Raw genomic sequence first — 13,119 nt, forward strand, 5'->3', positions numbered from 1 at the left:
TCCTCAAAAAGGTTAAGAACCACTGCTTTATAAGAAAACAATAACTCTAAGTAATATCTATTGTGCTATGTGTGAAAATTTATAATTATGCAGTTCTCTTTTGTACTTAACCTAAAATCCTTTTCCACCCATCAATCTGGATTTGTTCAGTATCTGCTTTGTACATTGAATCATGCTTAGGGTATCAGAACTAGAAGAAAATAATAAAAATCATTCTACATATTAAAAAAATGTGCTCTTCACAGAAGTTTTTTTTTTTTTTTTTTTTTTTTTTTTTTGCGGTACGCAGGCCTCTCACTGTTGTGGCCTCTCCCGTTGCGGAGCACAGGCTCCGGATGCGCAGGCTCAGCGGCCATGGCTCACGGGCCTAGCTGCTCCACGGCATGTGGGATCTTCCCGGACCGGGCACGAACATGTGTCCCCTGCATCGGCAGGCGGACTCTCAACCACTGCGCCACTAGGGAACCCCTTCACAGAAGTTTAATCTTGTAAATTTAAGGTTCAAGGCAAAGAGAATATAAAGCAGTAGTTTTCAAACATGAGTGTGCTGAGAACTTATAAGCTTTATATGAAACAAGGGATATTAAGAGTAACTAGCACTCACTAAATGAAATCGCATTTCCTCCCTTCCATAACTTTCTCCCTTAGAGTATACTAAAACTCTCACTTATATATTCAGCTAGGTGATGGAAAGCAAAATTATTTCGAGATATATGTTTAGATAGAATAACTGCAAGCAATTAAATTAATTATTTATTACCACGTTAGAGTGACATACAGCTATAAACAATTAGATATTACGGTCTGTACTGACAGATACAAGAATTCTTACAGTTTCTCTGCTTGATTCAGGAAGATGTAAGCCATCCAAAGATTCCATGATGGTTTCTTGAGCAATTAATTTGGAAACACTGAACATCTTAACATTCGATTTAGAATTTCTGGTGCTGCTATTCAAAATACTGATTGCAGCTTCATTGTAGGCATCTATCTTCTCATTAGTGATCATTTTCCTATTTTCACTTAATAGATCTTCATAAACAGGATCTGCACATGAAACATATTTTTAAAAATACCCTTAAAAATCCCTACTGGTAGAAATTATAATCATGCAAGTCAGTTAACTGCATTTCACATTTTGTTGTTAAAGTTCAGAGAATTCCAAGCACTTAATAATTCATTTTAAAATAAAGTTGGCCAAGGTTTGCGATAGATTTCCTATCTTGTATTCAATTTTTGAATCCATAACCCTCTTAAAGTTAAAGAACTTTTATACCTCTTCTCTCTTAGGTACACAGCTTTCAGGAAACATTTTTATGTTCTAGCATGTCTTAAGAGTTTAAAAACTTTGGATGTTGGGTTATAGCAGGTAACTGGAGTTTAAAACTGGATTATGGAAGATGGCCTAATTAAGAATAGCAGCCAATCTTTTTTTCCTCCTGTTGCTGATTCATTTTGCAAACTTTGTTCACACAATTAGGAGGTAATATTATTAAGGATCGAGGTCTTTTATCACTTACCATAAATCATTTAAATTTAACTTTTTCCTCACTTTAGTAATAGAAAGGTTAACAATGAGTCTGTAAATGAAATAGTGATTTTGGAAGAGATTATCACCACCGTGTTGTTTCTCTCAGCTTGACATTAAACTTGGAAACAATCATAAGAGTTTCTGACAAACAACTTGAATTGCTAAAATACCCAAGGCATTTCATATTGTGCTAGGCATTAAATAAGGGACATTCAATAAACTCCTGAAATGACTTGATCTAATGTCACCTTTCTCTTAATTTCATTACCAAGTATAAACTAGCTGGTTTGAATTTAAATATATTGTCGATTCCAAAGAATATTTACTTCCAGTGAACCTAATATTATGAACCAGACAATTTTTTCTCTATTTCCCAATCACAATAAATATACTTGGTAAGAAATTAAAAAATCAGAGGCAAACATCTTATTTGCCTTTAGGACTTATTCTCTTTGTTATACTCTGCAACTGTTCTACCTGCTAAGGTTCCTTGGAGAATCTCTTTATTTATTATTAATTTTTTTTTACTTATTATATTTATTAGTCTGTCTATTCCTTAAGTTCAAAACAGGAAAGCAAATAGCTCAAATTTATTCTAATTTTTCAAACCTTATTTCAAAATTTATTCTCACAAACTAGTAATTCTGCTTCTTGAAATAGAAGATAATAGAAACCTATGCCTCAAAATATATACAAAATGACATTTTTTCATTACTTATCCCTTACCTTGTAAGACCCAATACACATCACTAGTCTTTGCCAATTTTTCTAAAAGTGGTGCTATGGAGGTAATGTTCATTTTATATTGGGAAAGTGCTTCGTTGCTTCCATTGTGAATTTTAATAGACCACTAAGAGGAAGTAAAAATTAAGCATTAATTATTTGTCACAGAAAAATTAAAGTATATAATTTCCTCTATTGTAACAAAGGTTATTTTAAGATAATTCCCATTCTTATTCAATATTAGAATAAAGTATGGTCAAATTATTTCATGAAATATATGAAAGCAGTTATAAAAAGTTGATATAAGATTAGACTTTCAATGTATAACGTTCAAGAAGAATGTAATTTTAGATATAAAATAATATTGACATTTACCATCAAATTTCCTAAGTTCCTTCAGATCTTTTAAAAAAATTATCCGTCTAATTAATTGAAATAGGAATTAAAATATAAGTATAATCAAGAATTCTATATAACATAAGTTAATTTTTTCTTAGTATGTTCTTAAGTATGAAACAAAAATCATTATGTAAGAATACAGATAATAACTTACTGTGGCAGCTCCTGCTACAACCACATGGGGCTTTGCAACAGAATCCTGAAGAAAGAAAAATCTTTATAATAGTGTTATATTCAGTTCAGGAAATTAATGCAAGTAATATCCCTTAATTTTTCCCCTTAAATTTAAGTTCTTCTTCCATTTAAATGCATTTTAATTTTCTAGGGTTCCTTATCATATTCTTGTTACAACAAGATGGACACCCCATGCCTAAAACCTTACATGGTTATATGACTATACAGGATGGCATGAGGCTTGTATGGCTAATTCTTTGGTGTTCTTTAAAACAAAAACAAAGACAAAAAACACTACTGAAATCTAACACAGCCTAATATTATTCTGAATTCTGAGTAAACTGTGTAAAGCTCTAGTATATTATGTCAGCCAATTAAAAAGCCTTCTTGGACGCCTACAGGGTATACAGTTTAAGTGTTAAATAAAATGCAGTGCTCTAAAGAAACACGATCTTTTGGGAAAGCCAATCTAGTATGTATTTAACAAAGTAAACTGATAATTATTATAGATCATAATGTGGAAAAAAATGAGAAATTTGGTAGAGACCCTCACCTAGTGCAAATTATACTATTAATAATACTACCAGTTATATAGTACTTAGTAATTTACTAAGTATTTCTCTTAAATTAGCTCATTTTAATATAGATTCTTGCCACTTGTTAGATAGGCAGGAAGATATTATACATATCTTATAAAAAAAGGCTATAAACTCAGAAAGGTTTATAGCTATTGCTGAGGCCTGGCAGGGACAAAGCCAGAACTTAAGTCTTCCGACTACTGGGTTCAGTGCATCTTCCACAACATCAAACATCTGATAATACAATCATATGCACAAGAAACAATTAAAAACAAGAAATCAGAAAGAGTCCAACCCATATACAAAAATAGAAATGACAGTTACTGTCTCATTATGAAGGTAAAACATGCTCAGTGGAGAAAACTATGAAAGCAGAGAAAAGTAATAACAAAATTAATCTATTTCTCATCAGAGATATTCCAGTTTCCAGTCTAGCATGCTCCATTTTACATTGCTACTTTAGTGAAACTTCCTTCTCATCCGTAGGTGGCTCCCTTTCTCACTCTTCACAGTGGTTATCCCAAATCATTTTTTCCTTACACAGGTCCCTCCTGTCCTCCTCCTCACTTTCGGCATAAAGACTAATTCTCAAACTTCACAGAGAAAACAGAATTCATCCAGCTTGTGTGCTCTTGCCTTCCTTCCTCCATTCTTATAACTTTGTCCATATGCTCACCCAGTCTACCTTCCTCTGACAGGAGAGTAAACAAAATATGTTCCTATTCTGCTTAATGGCTAACCCACTGCTCTGCATTTATATCTCCTCCCTTTTTACTTCTGGAGCTATATCCGTAAGTTATCTCCTCAGACTCCTGAGTTATCCATTTCATCCTTCTCTAATCTTCTTTCTTCCCTCAATCCACAAAATGTTAAATCATCTTTATCCTCAAAAAATCCTCCTTCAGGGGCTTCCCTGGTGGCTCAGTAGTTGAGAATTTTCCTGCCAATGCAGGGGACACGGGTTCGAGCCCTGGTCTGGGAAGATCCCACATGCCGCGGAGCAACTAGCCCCGTGAGCCACAATTACTGAGTCTGCGCGTCTGGAGCTTGTGCTCCGCAACAAGAGAAGCCGCGATAGTGAGAGGCCCGCGCACCACAATGAGGAGTGGCCCCCACCTGCTGCAACTAGACAAAGCCCTCGCACAGAAACGAAGACCCAACACAGCCATAAAAAAAACCTCCTTCAATCCTGTCTCACTCTCAAATTCTTCCTGTTCACACTTTTTTTTTTTTTTTTTTGCGGTATGTGGGCCTCTCACTGCTGTGGCCTTCCCCCTGCGGAGCACAGGCTCTGGACGCGCAAGCTCAGCGGCCATGGCTCACGGGCCCAGCCGCTCCGCGGCACGTGGGATCCTCCCAGACCGGGGCACGAACCCGTGTCCCCTGCATCGGCAGGCGGCCTCCCAACCACTGCACCACCAGGGAAGCCCCTGTTCACACTCTTGACCAACAGATTACTTGGAAGAGCATTCCGCTTTCACTATGCTAATTTCTATATCTCTCATTTATGCCTCAACTTATCATGTTTTGATTTTGAATTAACCATCCATTAAAACTGCCCTCAGAGCTCATTAATGAACTCTGAACTGCCAAGTCCTGTAGTTTCATTCTACCCTATAGTTCCTAAAGTGACACTACTATCCACTTTTTAAAACTCTTTCCTTCCCTGTGTGTGATATTACAGTTATTCTTCTGCTTTTCCTCTTACCTTTTACTACCTTCTCTCATGTCTTTTTTATAGTTCCATTCCTACACTCTCTTCTTTAATCTATACTTGCTGCCTATTCAATTATTTCTATTCAAGTCACCTCAAATACCAACTCACTCCATACCAAGACTCCCCAAATCCATCTAAGTAGCTCAGACTTAATGACTACCGTTCACCTACAGAATTAAATCTAAATTGCTGGTTTCCTTAATTACCTATATCTGCCACTCACCTAGAAGCTCTTTGAGGAGAGGAACTCCGTTATGTTAACCAGGGTATCAACAGTGTTTAGCCTGGTGCCTAAAATATGGCAGCTAATTTATAAATATCTGTTAGATAACAGTAGAGTTGTTTAAATTCAAACTTGCTTTTATGCCTGTAAGTATCTGTAAGGCTATTTCAGTTCATAAGTATATCTTTCTAATCCACTGTTCTTCTAGAAATATTATCTCCTCTGTAAAGCTTTCTTAGATCCTCACTACTCTAAACCACCCTCATCCTAAGTGCCTCTATCCATGGTGCTTTCATAGTTCTTTGCGCTCAGTTCTACTGTTACCCTTCATATTATCATATTTATTCATAAGAAAGTCACTATCTACTAGATTGCACATTCCTCACGGCCTGAGACTGGGGCTAATTCCCAGTCACATTCCTAATACCTAGAACAAAGCTAGTAATAGTACATACATAATAAAAATATAGAACTTTGTATTCTCAGGATCTAGCAGCTTATTATGGAAATATTAAAAAATAAATACATAAATACATGCATACATACATACTCTTTGATCGAAACCAATGAACTAATCAATCTCAGGTAATTACATGGCCATATATCCAAATAAGTTGAATCTTTCCTCTCCCCCAATAATCATAAGGAGTTTTACAACAGAACCTAAAGCTCCAAAAACTAGTGTTAGCAAATTATAAGAGCAGAAGATCTGAATATGCAATGTATCTCCAGGTTAGTAAATAACAAAGGTTTTTTGGTGATCTTGCCTGACTTATAAATTATATTACACTGATGTTTGTTTAACTGTGAATTTCTACTACTTTAATGGATATACTTTCAGGTCCAGCACAAAGGTAAAACACATGTTTAAATCATCTGAAATATACTCATAACATTATACTTCTGGACATTTAAAAACACATCAATAAAAACAAAACAAAATTATGTGAGATCCCAATTTTCCAGAAAGTTTAATTCTAGAAGTTGTCTGAATGTTTGTTTTTTTGAAAACTTAAACATTTTCTTAAAGAAACAAAGTTAAATATGTTGACTAGGTTCTCACTGGATCCTACCAAAGTCTATTTGGTTGCCGTACTAAACACTTATTGTGAAAAGAAGCAAAGAAAAATATCATTGCAACACAAGTAATTAAGCAAAACAAGGTCAACAAAATTCAATATTGTTTTATCCATCCCAAATGCAAATACCTCTGGAAAAGAATACAGGTTTAAATAAAGGACTGACAAGGAGCTATATGGAGAGACTGTGGAAGTTCTAAAGTGGACTTGTGAGAAGTTAGGGGTTTTCTAAGGTTAACAGCATACTTGCCTTATATCTAATTTATCTCCAAACATTACAAGCCAAATCACATTAGGCTCGACTTTTAGGTCACAAATATAATGATAAAAGGGAAGAAAACAGGATATTAAAAAAAAAAAGTTTCCTGAAGTATCAGGACATGAGTTTGAAGAACAAAGTGGACAAATGCTCAAGAGAATGTATATAGTGCTAGAAAGATGATCTGAGTTTGAATTAACTGAGCTACAACAGTAACAGAAAGTTTTAAATCAGTAAAGTGTGGTATAAGCACAATCACCATAGGGTTAGAATGGTGATAACAGAGGCACTGGATCAAAACTTTGTTCTCTCAGTAAAGTGATAATCAACTCAGCATGGTCGAAATCAAAAAGGTTGGTATAAAGTACAGGAGAGTGGGACAGGTGAGTCCGGGAGAATGAGCTTTCAAAATGTGATTGCTCAAAACCAGCAAGGCCTATATTTTCAAATACAGACCTCAGTCCACACTTTGATACACTGTTTCATAGAACCATTAACCTCTGGATGCCACAGAAAATCCTAAAAGAGAAATGTAAGAAAAGAAGTCAAAGAAAATATTGTATCCACCATTCAAAATAAACTTTACCATATCTCTTATAGAGTACTTAAAAGTAAAACACCACCTTATCTACAATATCTTCATCTCTTATCTCATTTTGGTAAGAGTCTCACAATAGTTCTCCTTATGTCCACTTTTGCTTTTCTCTAAAATATTCCCCACATTTTAGTCAGAGTAATGTTTTAAAATTTTAGATCTGATCTTGCCACACCCCTGCTTAAGTATGCAAGGACTTTCAATCAGTTGCCCTGAGAATAAATTCTAGAGTCCTTAAAATTCCTAAGAAGTTGCAGGATCTGGCCTCTGCCTAGACATTCTGTCTTTTCTCCTGCCATTTTCCCCCTTGCTAAGTGTCCTTTTGGTTCTCATTCAGCTCCTGCAATGCTCTATGTGCTCCTTTTTCTCCAGGGCTTTGTTCCTGTTCCTTCTGCCTATGATGCTATTAAATTCTCCCCCTAAGACTAACTAGCTTGAGGCCTCAGTTAAAACATTATTTCCTCAAGGAGAAAAACTACTTTTAATAATTCCTTGTTCTATACATTTCTAATGCCCCACTTTTTCCTTTTTGCCATCCTTATCCCATGTTTAATTGCACATAGAAAACTATAATGACTCATAAACTCCATTAGATCTAGGACATTGTTGTCTTGATCCCCATCTGTATTCTCAGTATCTAGAAGTCACCTGTGACTGGGAATTCAAGAAATTAATTTATGTTCTTTTATGAACTTTGATCCTAAATACATACTGGTTTCAAATTAACGTACAAGATTATTTTTTCCTGGATAAAAATCTGAGAGACCAAATTTTCTATGTTATTACACAAAATAGTGCACACATTTATTAAATTATTTTACTCTACTTATCTGCTCCCAATACACTGAAGCACATTTAGCATGTTCAAAGCATTAGCTGATCTGCAAATAAATTAACCAATGAATAGTTTCAACATTATAACATTTAGCTTACTGTTATATGAACTTACCACTTTAAGTGATGCAGTCTTGTCTTCAAAAGGAATGTTTTCATGCTGCCATAAAAAAGGGGGAGAGACAAGAGAAATATTAATGTGTAGATTAATGTATGTAAATAATTCCTCCTTTAGCTGCTTTTGTTGACTCATTTATACACCATATCCCAATTAACTACATTCAACCTGAAGGGGAAAAGACTTGCATAGACTGCCAAAAAAATAAGTGATATTAAACTGTTTATGTGATCTTCAACATGTAAGATGTAGTTTAAAGATAAAACTCCAACTATGAATAAGCAGGTATGTGAACACGCCTATGTAAATTATCTTTTTGCCAAGCTTCCCATGATTCAAATTTAGTCCTAGTATTATTATCTATGGTAGAGACAGATTGCTGCCAATGTAATATGGCTAGATGTAATATGGGTCATTTCCAGGCTGAAGTTCCCAGGGCAATTCTAGTCTCTGCCTTAACCTGATACAGAGACTGACGAGGTTGAACGTCCCAAATGGTACAACTAGAAAATAGTAAAAATTCCAATAGCAAAAATCCCTGAATGACTGCATGGAGCAAAGCCCTTTGCCAAACCACCTAGGACAAGCAGTGCTAAGTATTAAGATTGTGTTGCTGCAGCAACATCTAGTCTATTCTCACCAATATACTAGTACAGGCCCTGTCTAAACAGGAATGGACATATATGACTCTAGGTTATTGTAGATTTCACTTAGAAGGCAGTAAATAGTCCAGTTGTGGAAAACAATTAAAATCCAGAGACTACAACTTCTTGTAACTAAGTGTTCCATAAAAAGAATAAAAATCCTTTCATAGTTAAATATCCAGGATGGAACAGGGATGGTTAATAAGAAGCTAATTCTCTTCCTAAAACCAAGGTTGAAATGTTTCCATTAATTTAACCAGACAGTATTTGTTTTTATAATGAAATAAAGTTTGCTTTTATCAACAAGCTAAATTTTAAAATTCTTATTAGTCCTGCTTAAGCATCTTTTCCCAAAATGACTTTTTAAGAAAATTTTTTTTATTGGAGTATAGTTGATTTACAATATTCTATTAGTTTCAGATGTACAGCAAAGTGAATCAGTTATACATATACATATATCCATTCTTTTCCCATATAGGCCATAACAGAGTATTGAGTAGAGTTCCCTGTGCTATACAGCAGGTTCTTATTAGTTATCTATTTTATATATAGTAGTGTGTATATGTCAATCCCAATCTCCCTATTTATCCCTCCCCACCCTATCCCCTGGTAACCATAAGTTTGTTTTCTATATCCGTGACTCTACTTCTGTTTTGTAAATAAGTTCATTTGTACCCTTTTTCCCCAACAGGACTCTTGAGGCCATTAATTCAACAGAACTTTAAGGTATGATGTATGAAAAGAGTTTTCTTGGTCAAATAAGTCTGGGAAATACTGGGACAGAGAAAATCATATAGGTGTTCTCTTCCTGCTCCATCCTAACCTTTAACAAATTCTTACTCAGAGAAATCGTGTGTCATGAAATTTTTTTCCTTTTTGCATAGCACAGTTAATTCAATCAATTCAATCTTTGTTTCCTTTATTATTTTAATATAACATTTGCTATATACAAAATAATATATCACATATATGTAAGTCACAAGGCATAGTAAAAATAAATAAGCACTTGTGAATCCATGGCACAAATCAGAATGCTACCAACACATGGAATGACCTATGTGGCCCTCTCACTCTCAAATTCCTTGCTTTGCCCAAAAAGAACAACCATCCTGAATTTTATTTTGCTTTCTTTTTTATTATACAGTTTTGTCACATGTATGTGTATCTTCAAATGATATACTGTTCCGTTGTGTTGGCTTTCACTCCAACTTTTAATTTTGAAAAATTTCAGACTTATTATAGCAAAGTTAATACCCTTTACCAATGGTTAATATTTTCTACACTAGCTTCACGTGTCTCTACGCACCACATGTATTGGGTGGGCCAAAAGTTCAGTTTTTTCCATTAGGTGGCTCTAGTAGCACTTAGTTGTCTTTAACTTCATTCGAAACAATTTTGTTAGATTGTATGTGACAGCTATCATATCAGCGTGCATTTAAAGAAAGACATCAAAATTGGTGAATTTTTGTATAGCCATCTTAATATTGAAGATGGAAGAAAAAATGACGTTTTTGGCATATTATGCTTCATTATTTCAAAAAGCAAGTGAAATGCAAAAAAAGATTTGTGCAGCATATGGAGGTGTTGTGACTGATCAAACATGTCAAAAGTGGTTTGTGAAGTTTCATGCTGGAGATTTCTTGCTGGCCGATGCTCCACGGTCAGGTTGAAGTTGATAGCAATCAATTCAAAACAGTAATTGAGAACAATCAGTGTTATACCACACAGGAGATAGCTGACATACTCAAAATATCCACATCAAGCTTTGGAAATCATTTGCACCAGCCTGGTTATGTGAATCACATTGATGTTTGGGTTCCACGTAAGTTAAGAGAAAAAGACCTTCTTTACCACATCTCCGCATGCAATTCTCTACTGAAATGTAATGGAAATGTTCTGTTTTTAAAACAAATTGTGACGGGCGATGAAAAGTGGATACTGTACAACAACGTGGAATGGAAGAGATCGTGCGGCAAGTGAAATGAACCACCACCAACCACACCAAAGGCCGGTCTTCAGCCAAAGAAGGTGATATTGTGTATATGGTGGGATTGGAAGGGAGTTCTCTATGATGAGCTCCTTCAGGAAAACCAAATGATTAATTCCAACAAGCACTGCTCCCAATTAGACCAACTGAAAGTGGCACTTGACGAAAAGTATCCAGAATTAGTCAACAGAAAAATGCATAATCTTCCATCAGGATAACACAAGATTACGTTTCTTCGATGACCTGGCAAAAACTGTTACAGCTTGGCTAGGAAGTTCTGATTCATTCGCTGTATTCACCAGACATTGCACCTTTGGATTTCCATTTATTTAGGTCTTTACAAATTCTCTTAATGGAAGAAAAATTCAATTCCCGAGAAGCCTGTAAAAGGCACCTGGAACAGTTCTTTGCTCAAAAAGATAAAAAGTTTTGGGAAGATGGAATTATGAAGTTGCCTGAAAAATCGCAGAAGGTAGTGGAACAAAAGGGTGAACACATTGTTCAATAACATTCTTCGTGAAAATGAAAAATGTGTCTTTTATTTTTACTTTAAAAACCGAAGGCAGTTTTTGGCCCACTCTATACATAGTTTTTCTCCTTTGCTGAACCATATGAAAGTAAACTGCAGACATAATAACAATTTCACCCTTAAATACTTAAGTACACATCTCCAAAGAATATGTACATTCTCTTACATAACTGCAATACTACAGTCCCACCTAAGAATTTGACATTGATATTATCTAATTTAATATACAGTGCATGTTCAACTTTCCCTAATTTCCCAATAATGTCTTCTCTATAGTTCTTGTATTTTATTTTATTTTTATTTTATTTTATTTTTATTTATTTATTTATTTTTTGCGGTACGCGGGCCTCTCACTGCTGTGGCCTCTCCCCTTGCAGAGCACAGGCTCCGGACATGCAGGCCCAGTGGCCATGGCTCACGGGCCCAGCCGCTCCGCGGCATGTGGGATCTTCCCGGATCGGGGCACGAACCCGCGTCCCCTGCATCGGCAGGTGGACTCTCAACCATTGCGCCACCAGGGAAGCCCTATAGTTCTTATATTTTAATCTAGAATTCAATTAAAACCAGGTATTGTGTACCCGATTGGAGACAAGATGGTGGAGAAAAAGGACCTTGAGCCCACCTCCTCTCACGAGAACATCAAAATCACAACTAACTGCTGAACAACCATGGATTAAAAAAAGACTAGAACCTACCAAAAAAGATATTCTACACCCAAAAACATAAAGAAGAAACCAACAAGACAGTAGGAGAGGCACAGTCATGATATAATCAAATTCCATATCCTGGGTGGGTGACCCACAAGAAGAATAATTATATCACAGAAGTTCTCCCACAGGAGTGAGAGTTCTGAGCTGCATGTCAGGCCCCCAGCCTGGGGGTCCGGCATTGAGAGGAGGAACCCCCAGAGCATTTAGCTTTGAAGGCCAGTGGGGCTTGACTGCAGTAGCTCCACAGGAATGGGGGAAACAGAGGGCACACACAAGGTCTTGTGAGGGCACACTTAGAGGGCACACATAAGGTCTTGTGAGCACCAGGACCCAGGGCAAAAACAGTGACTTCATAAGACACTGGACTGGACCTACCTGCTGGTCTTGGAGGGTCTCCTGGGAGGCTTGGGCATCTGTGGCTCTCTCTGGGGGTCATAAAAGCTGGTGGTGTAATATCGGGGAGTGTTCCTCTACTTGAACTCTTGCTGGAGACAGACATCTTTCTTGGGTAATTAGCATCAAGACCAGGTCCCACCTAACAGCCTGTAGGCTCCAAGGCTGGAACACCTCAGGCCAAACAATCAACAGGCTGGGAACACAGCCCCACTCATCAGCAGACAGGCTGTCTAAAGACTTCCTAAGCCCATAGCCACCTCTAGACATGCCCCTTGACATAGCCCTGCCCACCAGAGGGCCAAGACCCAGCTCCATTTACCAGTGCACAAGCACCAGCCTCTCCCACCAGAAGTCTGTACAAACATCTAGACCAGATTAACACACCACAAGGCAGACACCAGAAGCAAGAAAACTATGATCTGGCAGCCTGTGGAACCAAGTCTGCAAACGCAGGTCAGAACCTACCCTGGGACCAGCTGGTCACTGGACCTTGGGTAATGAGAGGGAAAGTGTACTGCTGGGACACAAAGGACATCCCCTATACGGGGCCACTTCTCCGAGGTCGAGAAACATAACTAAACTTCCACATACATAAAAACACAAATAGAAATTTAGACAAAATG

The 13,119-nt window shown here is 36.7% G+C and overlaps 1 protein-coding gene across 2 annotated transcripts in view; it reads right to left on the minus strand.

Annotated features, from left to right (window-relative positions):
• CASD1 (CAS1 domain containing 1) overlaps positions 1-13,119 on the minus strand; it is a 64,124-nt gene that overhangs the window by 31,312 nt on the left and 19,693 nt on the right. For both annotated transcript variants that reach the window (XM_081244294.1, XM_081244295.1), the window contains exons 4-8: positions 8,228-8,272; positions 7,140-7,202; positions 2,808-2,852; positions 2,258-2,381; positions 833-1,047 (exon numbers count right to left, since the gene is read on the minus strand). In XM_081244294.1, the coding sequence (XP_081100420.1) occupies positions 833-1,047; positions 2,258-2,381; positions 2,808-2,852; positions 7,140-7,202; positions 8,228-8,272 (492 nt within the window). The remainder of the gene's footprint in view (positions 1-832; positions 1,048-2,257; positions 2,382-2,807; positions 2,853-7,139; positions 7,203-8,227; positions 8,273-13,119) is intronic.

Source organism: Mesoplodon bidens (genome assembly GCF_964165515.1).
Source record: "Mesoplodon bidens genome assembly, chromosome: 9".
Lineage (NCBI taxonomy): Eukaryota > Metazoa > Chordata > Mammalia > Artiodactyla > Ziphiidae > Mesoplodon > Mesoplodon bidens.